Raw genomic sequence first — 17,500 nt, 5'->3', positions numbered from 1 at the left:
CCCCGACAGGTGGGTGGATCTAGAGCTCCAGACTCACTGTCTGCGTTGGTTGCACTGGTGCGCCTAACTTTGCACCGGCACAAAAGTTAGGTGCACCCAAATTCCTTTATCTTCTCTATCTGCTTACCGCTGGAGGTCAGGTCGCAATTCTACACACACCAACACACATACACACACACGCAGCCCAGAGCAGTGGATAGGAATATCTGGATCACAGCCAATCAGAGTCAAAGACCCGCCCCATCTCGAGCACCTCGCATTGGATGACACACTCTAGCCCATTTAGGTAAAACAGAAATTCAGCCACAAGATTTCTACGGGACTGAGAATCAAGTGTATAGATGCTAAGGCTAGGGTAGTTTGGCCAATAGTTTGAAGTTAACAGTGAACGTGAATGTCCTGTCCTTGCATTTTATTTAATTTTCAAAATAAAGTGTATCACATATAGATAAGTTCCCGCATTCCCATTAAACACCGAGGTGTAAGCTGTCCATGGACAGCATTGGGCTGAACACGCTGCACTCACCTTCGCGTCTAACTCTGGCAAAATCACATCAGCTGGGCGGTTTATATTTTTTCAACGTGTTTGACTTGTTCATTGATGACATTCAAGTCGATCGATGGGTCATTGCATATCACCAGGACGCCGTCCAAAATTTCCTTTCACAGACTATACAATGACTGGAAGATTTGTCTGGAAGTAGTCTTTGACCTCAGTCTATGGCTCGATCTAGAAATGTTTCTTGTTCTCTGATCTCTACTGTTACACTGCACCAAAATGTTTTTTAATGTGAATAGACAGAGCAAGAGTTATATGGATGGCTGGAATAGTATTGTTCATATTTAGGACTTAAATGACACACAATTCACATGAATGACGTCGCTGACCTATTTCAGGGTATGTGTGTGTGTGTGCCTGTGTATGTGTGTGTGTCTTATCTATATGTGTGTGCTCATGTGAACATTTCCGTCATTTCACTTCTGTTAAGAGTTTTTCCAGCGGATTGGTGTTGCCTGAATGTGCATTACCTCAATGTGTGGACATTTCCGAGATTTCACAGTAGAGGTGTGTTTCCCCAATATCTCATCACTACCGGTTTTGCCAGAGTTGTGTGTGTGTGTGTGTGTGTGTGTGTGTGTGTGTGTGTGTGTGTGTGTGTGTGTGTGTGTGTGTGTGTGTGTGTGTGTGTGTGTGTGTGTGTGTGTGTGTGTGTGTGTGTTGGGGGGATCTGTGTTAATCCCATGTTTATTCCAGACTGCGCGGCTTGGGGGATTGTCGTTGGCGATGTACTAGAGTGGCTCTGTATCACTCCGTAAAAAGGATTTTTAATTGACCATAGAGTGGACGATCAAGGTGCGAGAGCACTGGCATGAGAGTAAGGGAAAGAGAGAGAGAGTGTCAGGATCTAGGTCTAAAAGCTTCCTATCCTGTGTTATAAAAGTGGGATTTTGTCGCTTACAGAAACTGGTAGAGAATCTAAAAATAAATTGGTAGATAATCCATCTGTTGGCCCCTTAGGTCAGCTATTGTTTCACCTTTGTCCATTTAAGGCTGACCAGATGATCTCCTTTCATCAGTATCCCTTGACTCAACACCATAATGTTGGACAGTGTTTCTGATCATTTGTGACACAAAACAACACATGTAAAATGGACACGAAAGAAAGACCATAACTGTTGTCCTATTTAGTTGTTGATGAATCACTGTTCTAAAGTACACACACAAATGACGTAATCTCTCTCTCACACACGCATGCAAAATGGATTCTGAGAAACTCCTTCATTCAGGTTCAATATGAGCCATTGTTTCATCTTCATGACCATGATAGCTTGGGTAATAATGAAATGATCAATGTAAAGTGCGTATATACTGGTTTATACGGTTTGTGTCAATGTTGATGATTCATTGAAGCAAAACAATCCCCAGGTATGACTCGAATGTGTGTAGCCCTTGTTTTGCTTAAGCTGCTGCTGTAATGACTCTTATCCTATTTATCCTCCTCTCCTCTCTCTGTCTCTCTCTTCTCCACCTTTCACTCTGTCTCTCTCTCTGTCTCTCCCCCCCTCTCTCTCTCTCTGTCTCTCTCCCCCCCCTCTCTCTCTCTCTCCCCCCCTCTCTCTCTCTCTCTCTCTCTCTCTCTCTCTCTCTCTCTCTCTCTCTCTCCCCCCCTCTGTCTCTCTCTCTCTCCCCCCCTCTCTCTCTCTCTCTCTCTCTCTCTCTCTCTCTCTCTCTCTCTCTCTCTCTCTCTCTCTCTCTCTCTCTCTCTCTCTCTCTCTCTCTCTATCTCTCTCTCTCTCTCTAGCTTCGAGGCGGAGGCTGCCCGGTCCCTGTGCTGCAGCCCCTCTGAGGCCCAGGCCTCCCCGGGCTCCACCCTGGTGCTCCAGCCCCAGCGCCGGGAGTCCTTCCTCTACCGCTCCGACAGCGACTACGACCTGTCCCCCAAGTCCATGTCCCGCAACTCCTCCATAGTGGGGGAACTGTGAGTCTGATGGCTGCCCAACGCCACCCCCACCATTACAGGGGTTAGGATGGTCTATAGTAACCCCCCCCCCCACCATCACAGGGGTTAGGATGGTCTATAGTAACCCCCCCTCCACCATCACAGGGGTTAGGATGGTCTATAGTAACCCCCCCCCCACCATCACAGGGGTTAGGATAGTCTATAGTCACCCCCCCCCCCCCCCCCCCTATCACAGGGGTTAGGATAGTCTAGTCACCACCCCCCCCCCCCCCCCCCTATCACAGGGGTTAGGATAGTCTATAGTCACCCCCCCCCCCCCTATCACAGGGTTAGGATAGTCTAGTCACCACCCCCCCCCCCCCCTATCACAGGGGTTAGGATAGTCTAGAGTCACCACCCCCCCCCCCCCCTATCACAGCGGTTAGGATAGTCTATAGTCACCCCCCCCCCCCCTATCACAGGGGTTAGGATAGTCTATAGTCACCCGCCCCCCCCCCTCTATCACAGGGGTTAGGATAGTCTATAGTCACCACCCCCCCCCCCCCCTATCACAGGGGTTAGGATAGTCTATAGTCACCCCCCCCCCCCCCTATCACAGGGTTAGGATAGTCTTTAGTCACCACCCCCCCCCCCCCCCCAACACAGGGGTTAGGATAGTCTAGAGTCAACCCCCCCCCCCCCCCCCCCCCCCAACACAGGGGTTAGGATAGTCTAGAGTCAACCCCCCCCCCCTATCACGGGTCAGGCTGGGCTAGTGGCTGAGGGCTTCTGAATCCCAGATGAAGGCACTGGGTACCCCCCCCCAGGGAGGGGTACACCCCTCCCTGCTCTCTTAATGAATGAATGAGTGAGGGCTAAACCACGACCGGCTGTCCCCTCCACACTGCCCCTCCGTATCCCCCCTGTCCGACACCCCCTAGTGGTTCACTCCGCTTACTGCTACCCACAATGACTAGATGTTAGTTAGTTTAATCTAGAACGTCATTGTTTTTGCATCAGTTGAAATCAAAGTTCTCAATGGCGGCACTCTCAAACATCTGTTCGATTAGTTGAGCAATTTTTTTTATTCATTGGCTTTGTAGTCCATTGTTTCTGAACTCTTTCTGAACTTGTAATGGCAGAATAGTCTTGTTGTTGAGGAATAATGCACAGCCTTGCAATATTATTCACCAATCAGGATCCAGTATTTAACAAGCTGTGATATAGAATACTCCCCCCTCAGACCTGAATGAGTGAATATTATGTTATGTCAATGAGTGAGTGTCGATGACGTCTTGTTCATGTGTTTGTTTCCAACCACTAGGCAGGAAGATCTGATCGTCACACCATTTGCCCAGGTTAGTATTTCTCCTTCTTCCTATACAAAGGGTGCAGCGGGGGCTAGAATGTGAAACTGACCTCGATCATTCATATAAAACGCTGTCTACTCTGATGCGACCATTAGTCTATGCTCACCATGCTCGCAATACTATGAAGGTCCTCGTTCGTATATTTTAATATTGCTGTGCTAGTTCCCGTGGTCATCACTGAGTGTTCCTCTTTCAGGTCCTGGCCAGCCTTCGCACAGTGAGAAACAACTTCACCACCCTGACCAACGTTCAATCTGCATCCAATAAGTAAGGGCTGTGGTGTCTTCTATATCTTGAGTGGTTCTCTTGTGTTCTCCTGTTTAGTTTCTCAGCCTGTAATGTGGTAATAATTCTGACAGCAGATATTTCTTATAGTCAGTTGGTACCCTTCATTTTTAAATGAGAAGACCTAATTAACATACATCCATGCTATAACACGAAATATTTACTTATACTGTTTTTTTATACATTGACCAATTTTGACAGGAAGACGTCAACATTGACCACTGGGGGGCGGTAGAGTGTCGAAGATTCTCAGTTTCTTAGGAGCACCGCTGCTGTTTTGAAAATAAAAAACACATAAAACACATTCATCAGTGGTTGTAGTAAGACTAAAACACACGGGTCGGGTACTGAGTCAGCAACAACAACCTTCGTCAGATCATTGCTCACTGTCCATCATACATGGAAACTAGGGAGGTTGGGGGAGGATGAACCACATAAACGCCGCGTGCGTCAAAAGCATTTCCTCCCCCTTTATTGATTTGAAGTGTTGATATTTTCTGCCTCTGTGTCATTTCAGAAGATCCCCAGCTGCCGGGCAGCCCGCTGCTGCCAGAGTGTGTCTTTCAGGTTGGTCCTGTTTCACAAACTTTATCAGGAAGGAGAAGGCGGGGGGGGGGGGGGGGGCAGGGGTCTGATTGGTCCATCACTGTGAGCAAGGTGACAGAGCCGAGTGTGAAGTGAAACAACAATGATTCAGCCACAGGTTTGAATGGATGTTTCTGAGAGGGTTATGACCAGACTTTTTGCAGCGTTTTGCATCCGATACACATATTTGGGCTGCTGGTCATTCAGCGAGTATGAGACAGTTGAGGAGTTTGCATGCGTGTGTGTTACCTAGGTGCTTCCCTCCCTCGTGGGTCCCTGAGCAGGATGAAGGAAATGGATGATGTGTTGTATGAAAAGGAGGATGAGGGAAGGAGTGGATGAATGGAGGAAGACTGAGGCCACCGCCGCTCTCATCAACCTCTTCCGCTTCCAACACAAACACACACACCTGTCTGAAACCACATAACAACTGTTCACACGTTCACACATTTGACAATGAGCCCTTCTCTCAGGAAAGATGTGTTCATATCCTCCCTCTCCTTCCCCTCTCTCTCTCTCTCTCTCTCTCTCTCTCTCTCTCTCTCCTTCCCCTCTCTCTCTCCTTCTCTCTCGCTCTCTTTCTCTCTCTCTCGCTCTTTCTCTCTCTCTCTCTCTCTCTCTCTCTCTCTCTCTCTCTCTCTCTCTCTCTCTCTCTCCCTCTGTGTCTGTGTCGTGTCTGTCTCTCTCTCTAACTCTCTCTCCCTCCCTCCCTCTCTCTCTCTCTCTCTCTCTCACACTCTTATCTCTCTCTCTCCGTCCCCCTCTGATGTTTATGGTCTTGTTTTCCTCACGACAGTAGAATTTCTTTGACAGGAAGAGGAGAACAGATTTTTCCTGTTTTGACGCCTTGTGTGTCAGATGAGGCAAAGTTCCCACTGTTAACGAGCTGCGTCGCCGTGGAAACCTGCGTCTATCCGGGATGCGAGCTGGACGCTGGTGTCTCATCCAAACCAATAGAAGGTGACAGAGTGCATTTAAAAATCGGGGTGGTTGGGTTCACCGGAAAGGACGTAGAGAGACTTCGTCGTTGGTCAATTGTTGAGGGAGCGGAGAAGAGAGCGAGAGGGACATCGAGCAAGAGAAACACCATGTATAAAAGTGTCCCCTAAAGAAAGAAGGAAAGATGTCACAGACATCAAGGGAGTGTCAGTTGGGAGAGCCATCGAGGTCAAAGGGCATTAGAAGGAAAGGAGCAGAACGGTAACTGCAGTCCTCAGGCCAAAGCAATGGATCAATCGCAATCCCGCCACTCTGGTCAGTTCTACGCCATCAAGGATTGTTTTGCTTCCTTTGGTTTTCACAACTTGTCCCCATCCTGGCCTCGCTGCAGTGAAACAAAGGCCCCAGTCTCCGTTCTCCCCATGGCATTATCACAAGATAAACGGTATCTTTATGAGTGCTCCTTGACATATGATTTATTTGTGGCCGTCCACGGGCAACTGTTATTATTCAGTTCCGTCCATGCCGTGTTCCAATACCCGGTCTGTCCGTACTTACTAGCCAAATTTTAAGTACGTAGTACGTTCCAATTCAGATCTGGCGAATAGAAGTATACTTCAAGGACCCGGATGTCGTACTCAAAACGGGCTAATCGTGAAGTGTGGATCGAAGGACACTTTCCGTACTCAACGGCAGCCATCTTAGCTACGTAGCGGAAGAGGCGGAGCCAGGCTGAGCCAAAATCGGCGCATTTTCCACATAGCCTGCATTAATAGAGTAATTTTGTAGTTTTTATAGTTTTTATAGCTGCTAGGCGTAAAGAGTTCACCGTTCAAAGCGGGATGTTTATTGCGGGGGAGGAGCCACGGCGGCAGTCGTGATCGTAATTTCCGGTTAGTGCACCACGGAGTACTCGATTTGGAACAGCACTCACATCTGAAAAATGAACGTAGTAGATAGTACGGATAGTATATTTCCTTTAAGTATACTCATGGAAGTACGGGTATTGGAACACGGCACAGAGCATGTGTGTGCATGCTCAAATCCAATCAGCTGGACCTGTTTGCGCTCTAAGGCTTCTTTACATTCAACATTTCTGTAGTGTTCACAGTAGTTCTGAACAAACAAAGCATGTTGCCGAAGATTACACGTGGACTTTGACAAAGAAACGACTTCAGTGCCATGCATGTGTGTGCCCTCATGCAAGTGTTTGTGCACGACACATACCACACGTCCGAAGGAAGGAAGAGAAAAACAACAAAGAAACGCAGCAGGGTTTGCCAGCTGCATTCTTACATGCACTTTCTTTGCCTTGAAGCTGAAGGTCATGTGACTATGTGCGTCAGTCGGCCGGGTGTTGGCCCTTCTGACAGAGCTGCTCATCTACCTTTTTTTCTTGCCCCGAAATGTGACCTGAATAAGGGAGGGCTTGGTGGGTGAGCTGCTGGCACGTTGACTGGCTGTCATATTGTAGAAAGGTTGATATGTGGGGACTTGTTTGCACTTTTAAGGTGCTTAGTATTCCTTTGCAAGACCAGGCTATCAGTGTGTTTGGTTTAACACAGGCTTTGTTTGTATGTGTATGTCTGTGTGTGCGGCTGTGCGTCTCATGTGTATGTCTGTGTGTGCGGGTGTGTGTCTTTGTTTGCGTGTGTGTGTCTGTGTGTGTGTGTGTGTATGTGTGTTCTGTGTGCATGTGTGTATGTGTGTGCATGTGCCTACACAATAGCAATTATTTCTCTATTGTGTTGTAATACAAAAGACAGGGCATTTTTTCTTACCGAGCTAGCTGAAAATACATTTCCACTTCTTGTCTAAGTCCATATCCCAACAAAATCTATTGCAGGCGTTTAGTATTTCGACTTTAAACAATGTGGCAAATTATTTTTAGGACATTATTACAAAGCTTACTTAGGTAGTATCGAGAGTACTTGTGGATGTTTTTTTTTTTTTTTAAGGTAATTAAGACAAGTATTTGTTGCATAAACTTGCGTTGGACAGGATTCTTCCATATTCTAAGCAGAAGTGCTCTGGAAACAATTGAAATGCCACTGATTGCGTATCAACTTTAAAGAGCCTTTGCATTCTCAGCATCGCTGTTACAATGAGGAACAAATCTCACACAGCTACAGAGGCTCACGCTGCACGGCTGCAATGAGGTAGACCCTCCTGTAGCCCCGAAACGTAAACACAGCATCTTAATATCAAACCAAATCCATAGCTTAGTACTTGGACTGGAAGACCATGGCCGGTTGACCAGGCAGGGAAAAAGGGGGTTGTGGATTTGACACGTGCAGCATCTCAGCATGTCAGTTCCAGTGTCAGAACCTCTGGTAGTGTCTCCACTCCAGCTCTGCTCTATGGAGAACAGTCCAGCTCCCGGCTCCCAGGCCGCTGCTGAAGGGACAGAGCGCGCAGAGGGCTGGGAGCGTGCAGCCTGGTTAACTATGTGAGTTATGTCATTGACGTCAGCACAGCTATTAAACTCAATGTGGCCCATCCCTCCTGTGGCTCCATGGCAGCTGAACTACACAGCGCATTGTGAATAGGCGGTCGAACAGGCCTGCGAGTGTTTGTGTGTGTGTGTCTGTCTGGGCGTGCGTGTGGGTGTGTGTGTATAACCGAGGAATGGTTATTGTTTTAATAGCAGAAGGGACTTAAGCATTTATCGTAAACTATGAACCGAGAGTAATAATCAGAACGGGAAGTGGGCCAAATAGGGACAAAGGACTTAGTTGCGTGGTTTGGTTTTGAGGCAGAACCTACCTCTAGATCCACCTCCTGTGTTTCTCACCACAGGAGGTCACACCCCTCCATGCTCACATCCTATGTCATGGAATGCCCAATGTAGCCGTGGAAGTTCAATCATTTCTCCTATATTCAATTTTGTGATCAGATGAAGGTGTCTGTGTATCCTTATTAAAAACTCACAAAGTCGCTCAACTAACCAAGCCAGATAAGTGCAAACTAGATAAGTGTTTTCCGACTCTTATCGTCTCTCTCTCTCTCTCGTTCGACCTGCTTTTCATTCCCAAGGAAAGCCATTGTCTTTGTGCGCCTGTGTGTCTTGCTTCACTGCGGCGTCATGCGTGGAAGTACATGTATGGACGTACATGTGTGCACATACAGGTGTGCCCGGCCTTGCCGTCCTGTGAGCCAGACCTCTCTCACTGTCATTTCTGTCAGGTCTTCACAGTAAAGAAAGTAGTTGGGAGTGGAGGAGGAGGGAGCATGGTGGGGTCTGCCGCACACGATGCATCAGGCCCTGGGGCTGCAATGCTCTCCCCAGTGGAGGAGCGTCTGGAGCTCCTTCTACTTCTGCTCTCCAGAATGCTGGAGCACTGTCTCTCTCTCTCCTTCAGTTCTCCAGAGTGCTGGAGGACTGTCTCTCTCTCTCTCCTTCAGCTCTCCAGAGCGTCTGGAGCACTGTCTCTCTCTCCTTCAGCTCTCCAGAACGTCTGGAGCACTGTCTCTCTCTCTCTCCAGCTCTCCAGAACGTCTGGAGCACTGTCTCTCTCTTTCCTTCAGCTCTCCAGAACGTCTGGAGCACTGTCTCTCTCTCCTTCAGCTCTCCAGAGCGTCTGGAGCACTGTCTCTCTCTCCTTCAGCTCTCCAGAGCGTCTGGAGCACTGTCTCTCTCTCCTTCAGCTCTCCAGAGCGTCTGGAGCACTGTCTCTCTCTCTCTCCTTCAGCTCTCCAGAACGTCTGGAGCACTGTCTCTCTCTCTCTCCTTCAGCTCTCCAGAACGTCTGGAGCACTGTCTCTCTCTCTCCTTCAGCTCTCCAGAGCGTCTGGAGCACTGTCTCTCTCTCCTTCAGCTCTCCCCTGAACATCTGGAGCACTGTCTCTCTCTACTTCTGCTCTACCCTGAACGTCTGGAGCACTGTCTCTCTCTCTCCTTCTGCTCTCCAGAGCGTGTGGAGCACTGTCTCTCTCTACTTCTGCTCTCCCCTGAACGTCTGGAGCACTGTCTCTCTCCTTCTGCTCCCCAGTGAAGGAGCATCTGGAGCACTGTCTCTCTCTACTGTTTTCACTGCTGTGCTCATATCTTCACCACCGTCTTCTAGTGACAGTGTTATAACCTCTTCTCCTGACCAGTTTGGGATATTTGTTCATTAAAAGGTGGTACTCCATGTATAATTATCTAAATGTGTTGATGAATAGTGATTAACTTGGTTGTTTGTGTGCGTGTGTGCGTGCCTGCGTGCGTGCCTGTGTGTGTGTGAGTTCCTGCTCTTCACAAGCTCATCGTAATAAAAGCATAAACACATGCAAATACACATTTTACACATAGGCATTCTTCTTTGACACCACAGCTCCAAACGATTTCAGTCTTGATTAGCATCGGGTTGCAGCAACCTAGCTGGGAGACAGCGCTTCAGTCGTGTCTTGTATCTCCCCTGCTTCTCTCTCCTCTACTTACGTGGGTTCTCCTCCGGCCATTGGCCTTAATTGGCCGTAGGGCCCAGCTGGGTGACTGCTTATTGACCTATGTTTGTCTTTCTCTGCTTCCATGTTGTGCGGTTCAGGGCTTTGTGGTCAACCGTTCATCTCTCACTATAAGCACTGGAATGGTCTTCAGCTCACTGTTTGACAGTTTGCCCTATTGAGGCTACTTGCTTGATAATGCTTATTGCTGCAGTGCAGCGATATTATTATTATTATAATTGTTATCCTTTATAATAAACTAAAACAGTGATCACCATGCTTAGTGCTGCGCCTACGTTGGTCAGTGTAACGTTTTAGCTTTATACTGATCAGCGTTTTTGAATCTTTGACTCAACCCACCTCACTCTTCGGTGCGGTTCCTCCCAGATCCCCCCAGCGGTTAGTTCTTCTGGGGGTCTGGCCTTTGAAGTCATCACGGGCCTCAGATGGGCCTTTTGATCCAGGGCTGGTACTGATGTAGAGCTGGGATGCAGCGTGGCGGCCGTCCCATTGAGCTAACATATGGGCACAAAATGCCTTCCATGTGTTCAAGAGGCCCAGATCAATGGGCTTCTCTCGGGGGGAAGAGGACGAGGAGGACGAGGAGGAGGAGGAGGGGAGGAGGAGGGGGAGGAGGAAGAGGAGGAGGAGGAGGAGGGGGGGAGGAGGGGAAGGGGGAGGAGGGGAAGGGGGGGAGTAGGAGGAGGGGAGGAGGAGGGGGAGGAGGAGGGGAGGAGGAGGGGAGGAGGTGGAGGAGGAGGAGGAGGCGGAGGTGGAGGAAGAGCGGAGGAGGAGGGGAGGAGGAGGTGGAGGAGGAGGAGGGGAGGAGGAGGCGGAGGTGGAGGAAGAGCGGAGGAGGAGGGGAGGAGGAGGTGGAGGAGGAGGAGGGGAGGAGGAGGAGGGGAGGAGGAGGGGGAGGAGGAGGAGGAGGAGGGGAGGAGGAGGAGGGGAGGAGGAGGTGGAGGAGGAGGAGGAGGGGAGTAGGAGGAGGGGAGGAGGAGGAGGGGAGGAGGAGGAGGGGTGGAGGAGGAGGAGGAGGTGGAGGAGGAGGTGGAGGAGGAGGAGGAGGAGGAGGGGAGTAGGAGGAGGGGAGTAGGAGGGGTGGAGGAGGAGGGGAGGAGGAGGAGGGGAGGACGAGTATTATAGTTTTGTCGGTGCGTGCTTATATACCCTGAAGGAAGTCAAGTTTGCAATTCAATTCTCCTTCTGCATCAATTCTATGTTGGTGTGTGTCTGGATATATATATATATATATAACTAACACATAGGATGCAAAGCTCAGTAGTTTAATGGTGACCCCTAAGTGTCCCCGGGAGCCACTCCAGGAGGCCCCAGACGTGTTGCGCTCCGTGCTGTATGGCGCCAGAGGAAGGGCTTTGGTTTGGTCTCCCTAGCGTCAGGGAGTCACAGGGCTTGCTGCTCAATACCGCATCCCCTGCCTTCTCCCTTTCTTGTTTATCTTGTTTTCTGCATTTTTTTCAAAAGGTCCAGCTAATATTTGTCTCTACCTCTCTTTCTTCATTTCTTTCTACTGTTGCTGTCTCTCTTTCTTTCTCCCACTCTTTCTACCTTCCTCTCCCAGTAGCTAGACGTCACACTGTGGTGTGTGTGTCTGTGTGTGTGTATCTGTGGTCGGGAGGGAGGTCATCGACATGGCAACAATAGGAGGCAGCAGACCTCCTGGTTTCTGCACGAAAAAGTGTTGAGGTGGGGCTGGGGAGAGAGAGAGAGAGAGAGAAAGGGAGAGAGAGAGAGAGAGAGAGGGAGAGAGAGAGAGAGAGAGAGAGAGAGAGAGAGAGAGAGAGAGAGAGAGAGAGAGAGAGACTGATGAAGAGAGAGAGAGAGAGAGAGAGACTGATGAAGAGAGGGAGAGGATGGGACGGGGCACGTGGAGAGCAGGACAGAGGGTTAGGTGTGTACACACACACCTGTGTTCGGGCCACTGACTACGTGTGTGTGTGTGTGTGTGTGTTCTGGCTCCCAGACTACGTGTGTGTGTGTTCGGGCCCCTGACTTCATTTGTGTGTGTGTGTTCGGGCCCCTGACTACATGTGTGTGTCTGTGCTCCGGCCCCTGACTACATGTGTGTGTGTGCGTTTGGGCCTCTGACTCCATATGTGTGTGTGTGTGTGTGTGTGTGTGTGTGTGTGTGTGTGTGTGTTCGGGCCCATGACTCCGTGTGTGTTTGTGTGTGTGTGTTTGTTCGGGACCCCTGACTCCATGCGTGTGTGTTGGCAGACGAGTCGTACCAGAAGCTGGCCCTGGAGACGGTGGAGGAGCTGGACTGGTGCCTGGACCAGCTGGAGACCGTCCAGACGTACCGCTCCGTCAGCGACATGGCCTCCACCAAGGTAGGACCGCTGGGGGGGTGGTGTGTGTGGGGGTGGAGGTGGTGGAGGTGGTGCTGGTCGACATGACATAGGAGATGTCAATCAAGGGAGTGGATGGAGAAAAAGAAAGTGAGAGCGACCCTGTTGACAACTGTTTTGATTGAGTGTGTGTGTGTGTGTGCGTGTATGGTCGCGTGTGTGTGTGGGTATGTGTGAAGGCGCTGCTGGTTAAATTCTGTCTGTGTGTGTGTGTGTGTGTGTGTGTGTGTGTGTGTGTGTGTGTGTGTGTGTGTGTGTGTGTGTGTGTGTGTGTGTGTGTGTGTGTGAGCCTGTGTATGTGTGTGTGTTTATGCATGAGCTGCTCAATCACCTGCACCTGTTTGGATGGTGTCTTTAGTTCTGCTTTACTGTTTCCTGTGGTTTTGGGGTTTCTATCATGGAGATATTGCATTTAAGTGGTCATGGCATTCAGACGAACAGGTTCATGTTACAACTCGATTTGTGTACGTTTGTGTCATTCATCAGAGTCCAATGTGAGTGCAATTGAAAACAGTTGACATTTACTAATCAAAACATAATTCAATGAATAAAAATGAAGGAGGTCCAAAACGAGGAGAAGATAAAGGGTAAGAGACTGTATCCGGGGTCACTCACAGATCAATGAAATGTTGAATATTATATCATGTGTTACGGTGTCCCAAGCTAACTTGTAGTGTGATCAGCTCCAGCCAGATAACAGACACCTAGTTTATGCTACTGCAAGAAGCATAGGCCTAATTATTTTACAGCTATCATAGCAACGTGCTACGCTCAGATAGGTCTGGGGGTGTTTTACATGGGCCAGACAGAGGCTGGCTTCATACTGGACGTGCATAAACCACGATCTGTCAGTGGATGCAGATGATACTGTATGAGTCTGGATGGTTTCCCAGCTGTGCGCGTATCAATCATTTACTTTACTCGCTTTATTCCCTTTGCCAAGTGTCATAAATCCATCCTTTTGAGTTTTAAACTTGAAAAAAAATGTGATGTTGTTAAAAAGAATGGCAGATAGTTCCTGATATAATTGCATTGTGGCAGGAGGCCACTCACCCTGGAGGTGGACTTCTCTTTAATGCAGCGACACCAGAGATCACGCCCTTCTCAGACACTGCCTTGTTTAGCGCCACAGTCGTCCTTTGTTGCAACCATTGTCACTTGCAACCGCTGTCACTCGAGATGTAAATTGCTTTTTTTTTTGCCACATTGACGCACTTGCAAAGCAGCAGCTGTTCTGCGGTGGCTCGGGGCGAGCTCAGCCGTGGCTCTTTATGGATCTGCTGTAAACTACAGAGCGGAGCGCAGGGCCGGGTTTGCATAGAAGGTCGCCGAGTTCCTGTTATGTTTGAATAACACGGTGGCCAGACACCAGGGTACCACCACCGCGTGCCAAGTCTGTCCCTCTCAGTCCAGCGGTGGACGCATGCACAGAGCAGAGCGAGAGAGAACGCCAGGCTGGAGCTGTGATAACAAAGCAGCGCTGCCAACGGTGAACCCGAGCCCTTTGTTTGGGCCTCTCCATCCGCTGCTGCGTGTACAAGGGTTCCTCTTCTGGGACTTCAGTCGACATGCGCGCTGCGGCGCACTAATATTCAAATATTCTGATATCTGTTGCTTGGGAGGTATTCAAATCTCAATTCTGGATAACCATAACCCGGCCATTTGACTTCCCTAAGTTGTCAAATTTGAGTTATTCTGAATTTTATGCACATGCATGTTTTCAAACCGCAGGTAGAATGTTAAGTTCCATTCCGTTCACCGGTCACACAGACCATACACAAGGGTGGAGACATCCCTCAGTCCTCAGGCAACGCTGAAGTCCAGGAACATTACGTGGATCCGTCTGTCACACGTTGACAGCTGCCGTCCAGTGGGAGAAACCGCAACAGTCGCACTCGGACCGAAGAGTGGATCAGAAAAGTTGTAGCTCTATAGGCAATAGAGCTACAACTTTAGAGTTCAGTGTACAGTTGTCGTTGCGTTGACGATCAAGTTTGGTTCAAACTATGAAGTTTGGTTCAAATTGAACAACATATTATTTTGTAATACGTATTTCAGACGCATGTCGTTGTCAAGATTTGGATTGTCATATTTGGTTGTGTATCTATTGGCTATATTATATGATTTAATATTTTTGCTGAATGTGTCGTATTCTATAAGCAATCATTTGGGGGAACATACATGACACATATATGTATATAAACCATCGTCGTAGTCATAGTTTCCTGTCGGCACGTAGTATTTGTAGTGTAGAACCACATTCTGTTGCTAACAGACAACTGAAAGGTTATCTGTGCGTCCTGCACTGCCTGACGCAGACACAGGACATCCTGGCAGTAGCTCAGCCCGGCAGCCTTCTGAAGGCTTCATGGCGGTTTGCTACCCTACCCCCCGCGTACGTAACAGCGCCTCAAACGGCAGCAGCGCCCGCCTGGAGCCCGCCTGCTACACACCCCGGGTGGCGCTGTCTGCTTCCTGCAGCGGTCACACACACACACACACACACACACACACACACACACACACACACATATATACCAAACCACAGACACACGCACACCAACACACACCAACCCACCCACACAGGCGCGGACACGCACAGGCTTACACACACACACACACACACACATATACCAACACACATAAACAGTGGCAGATCGGGGGCCCGGTGGTCCGGAGCAGGGAGGGCCCACGCTTTGTGTGTGTGTGTGTGTGTGCGCCTGTGTGTGTGTTTGTGTGTACAGAGAGGTGGGCGGTGGGTTGATGGGTGACCATGACACCAGTTTCCTGTCTCTTAGTTCCTCTACCTCCCCCCCCCCCCCCACCCCCCCACAGTGGTAGTGCGGCCAGACGACAATAGCCGGCCCCCTAGGACCCATCCCGGGTTGAGTCTAAGGGGTCTGGCCGCGTCACGCGCCCCCCCGCTACACAATAGGGCCGCTGGTACACATGTTGCACACATCCATCACGTCACGCGTCAGGAAGTACAGGACGCGTTGTTCACCATGAATCACGGTGTGCTTCCATTGTGCGGATCCACCAGCGCCGGGCGGTGGACCAGCGTTGTGTTGTTGTGTTGTTGTAGCGGGAGTGAGGGTCGCTCATACCCTGAAGGGACGTCAACAGCTTTAATCGTCAGCACGCTTTGGCAATCCTGCGATTGTGTGCGTGTGTGTTTGTGATTTTTCCAATCAACTCACAAAGAAAAAATATATGAACCCTCATATTGCAACACATCGCACTGCGGGAGATTCCCAATATTTTGCAATGCATTGAATTGTCCCGACGCCTACACAGTCTCACGATTCATGCCAATTTAGCTCACGCACACACGATGTAACACGAAGCGGCCCCATGATGAGGCTGTAAGAACCTCCGCCTCAGGGCGGCCTCCTGGTTTTCCACCACTCTGCAGGTGTGTCAGGAGAGGAGGGCGGGAGGTAGGGAGGACGCAGTGGTGGTGGAGAGGTGGGGGGCTCGGAGGACCACACACCCGGCTGCCCAGGGTCCTCGCTACTGCTATGAGCTCACAGGGCGGGAGCTACCCTCCCCCCCACACCCTTACTCCTCAACTCCTCACTATCATTAGCCCCTTTGCCACACTAACACACACACACACATGCCCGCACACGCACACACACACACGCGCGCAAACACACACACACGCACCAAACACACACACGCACCAAACACACACACACATACACGCACACACGCACGCACGCACACACACACAAATCACACACACACACACACAAACACACACACGCAAACACACACGCACCAAATACACACACACACACACACCAAATACACACACACACACACATGCACGCAAACACACACACACACGCGCGCGCGTGCGCCTACGTCGACGACGGCCTTGGACAAACACTGAACATCTGAATCCAGTTAGCATGGTAGCGCTCGCTCGTGGGATAGCGTGCGGAGCGGGGGCAACGCTAGCAACCAACCCTAGGAAACTCTAGCTCACGTGTGGTCACTTTGACTTTGAAGCGCAGACGTCGACCAGGAGACGGAGAGAGAGGGGGGGAAAAACTGACGAAATGATTGAAACAGATGTAGCGGTGGGTCAGCGCGCGCAGGCTAGCAGTAATGGCCACTAAATGACAGCGGGTGATTACAGCTGATTGAAGAGGGGCGGCGGAGGAGGCGAGTAGTGATTACTGTTATGGTGAATAAATGTCCTTCACATCCACAAGATGTCATTGATCCAGGATAATTAAAACAGAAGGGACAGTAAACACAGTGCGGTGGACGGTACGCTTTGGTTCGATGGAACCACGACATATCCCTCGTCTTTTGTTTATTTATTTTTTTATTCCTGGTAGTATGACAGACGCTGGAAAATATAAGCTTCTTTGGAAGTTCTCGCCTTTCTGTTGACAGTGTCAACAGTCACTCAAACACTTATTAGTCATAATTTCTTGATTATTCAAGGTGGTTTGAAAGGCCGTACTGCAGCGAGTTGTTGTGTGCTCAGGTATGTCGCCTCGGGCGTCTCTCTTGCCAGTAAATGACCTCAACAGGGAAGCAAAGAGAAAAATAATTGAGCAGCAAAGGAGGAAGCAACAAGGGAAGTGGGCAGGGCTTGACGTGGAGGAGGCGGGGGCCTTCCAGGCAGGGGGTGGAGCCTGTCTGTCTCACATACACTGTATGGGTTAGTCAGTCAAACTTTGCTTTATTACCATGTGTTTCCTGTCGTTCGCCACAAGCCCCCAGACAGCATTCTGACAAACACTTCACTCACTCACACAGAGAGTTGGAGAGAGAGAGAGAGGGCGAGAGAGAGACATACAGCGCGAGCAGAGAGCAGAACCTTTCTTTCCCGGAGCGTTACCACACTTGGTTTTTGCCTTCAGTGACAATGGGACTATGTTGCTCTGAGAAGAATGAGAAGAACTTAACTTTGCTTCCCAGTTGGCAAAAGGTGAGATGGACATTTATTTTTTATTTGTTTCTGTCTGAAATTTGGTCAGAAGTTTAGTGTAAATTGGAAGTATTAAATGGAGAACGTGATATATTATTTTCTTATGCACTGCATTTCATTTCGGTGTATCTT

At 49.5% G+C, this 17,500-nt stretch overlaps 1 protein-coding gene across 2 annotated transcripts in view; it reads left to right on the top strand.

Annotated features, from left to right (window-relative positions):
* Nucleotides 1–17,500, top strand: part of LOC115548241 (cAMP-specific 3',5'-cyclic phosphodiesterase 4B) — a 50,708-nt gene that overhangs the window by 21,785 nt on the left and 11,423 nt on the right. Inside the window, exons 3-9 of one of the 2 annotated variants that reach the window (XM_030362707.1) lie at nucleotides 1–9; nucleotides 2,304–2,480; nucleotides 3,766–3,799; nucleotides 4,008–4,078; nucleotides 4,614–4,663; nucleotides 5,495–5,641; nucleotides 12,287–12,399. The exon at nucleotides 1–9 is cut by the window's left edge and continues 275 nt beyond it. In XM_030362707.1, coding sequence (XP_030218567.1) covers nucleotides 1–9; nucleotides 2,304–2,480; nucleotides 3,766–3,799; nucleotides 4,008–4,078; nucleotides 4,614–4,663; nucleotides 5,495–5,641; nucleotides 12,287–12,399 — 601 coding nt within the window. The remainder of the gene's footprint in view (nucleotides 10–2,303; nucleotides 2,481–3,765; nucleotides 3,800–4,007; nucleotides 4,079–4,613; nucleotides 4,664–5,494; nucleotides 5,642–12,286; nucleotides 12,400–17,500) is intronic. The other variant, XM_030362708.1, reaches the window with a different exon arrangement.

The sequence above is a fragment of the Gadus morhua genome, chromosome 8 (assembly GCF_902167405.1).
Source record: "Gadus morhua chromosome 8, gadMor3.0, whole genome shotgun sequence".
Classification (NCBI taxonomy): domain Eukaryota; kingdom Metazoa; phylum Chordata; class Actinopteri; order Gadiformes; family Gadidae; genus Gadus; species Gadus morhua.
This window is presented reverse-complemented; position numbering and strand designations above follow the sequence as displayed.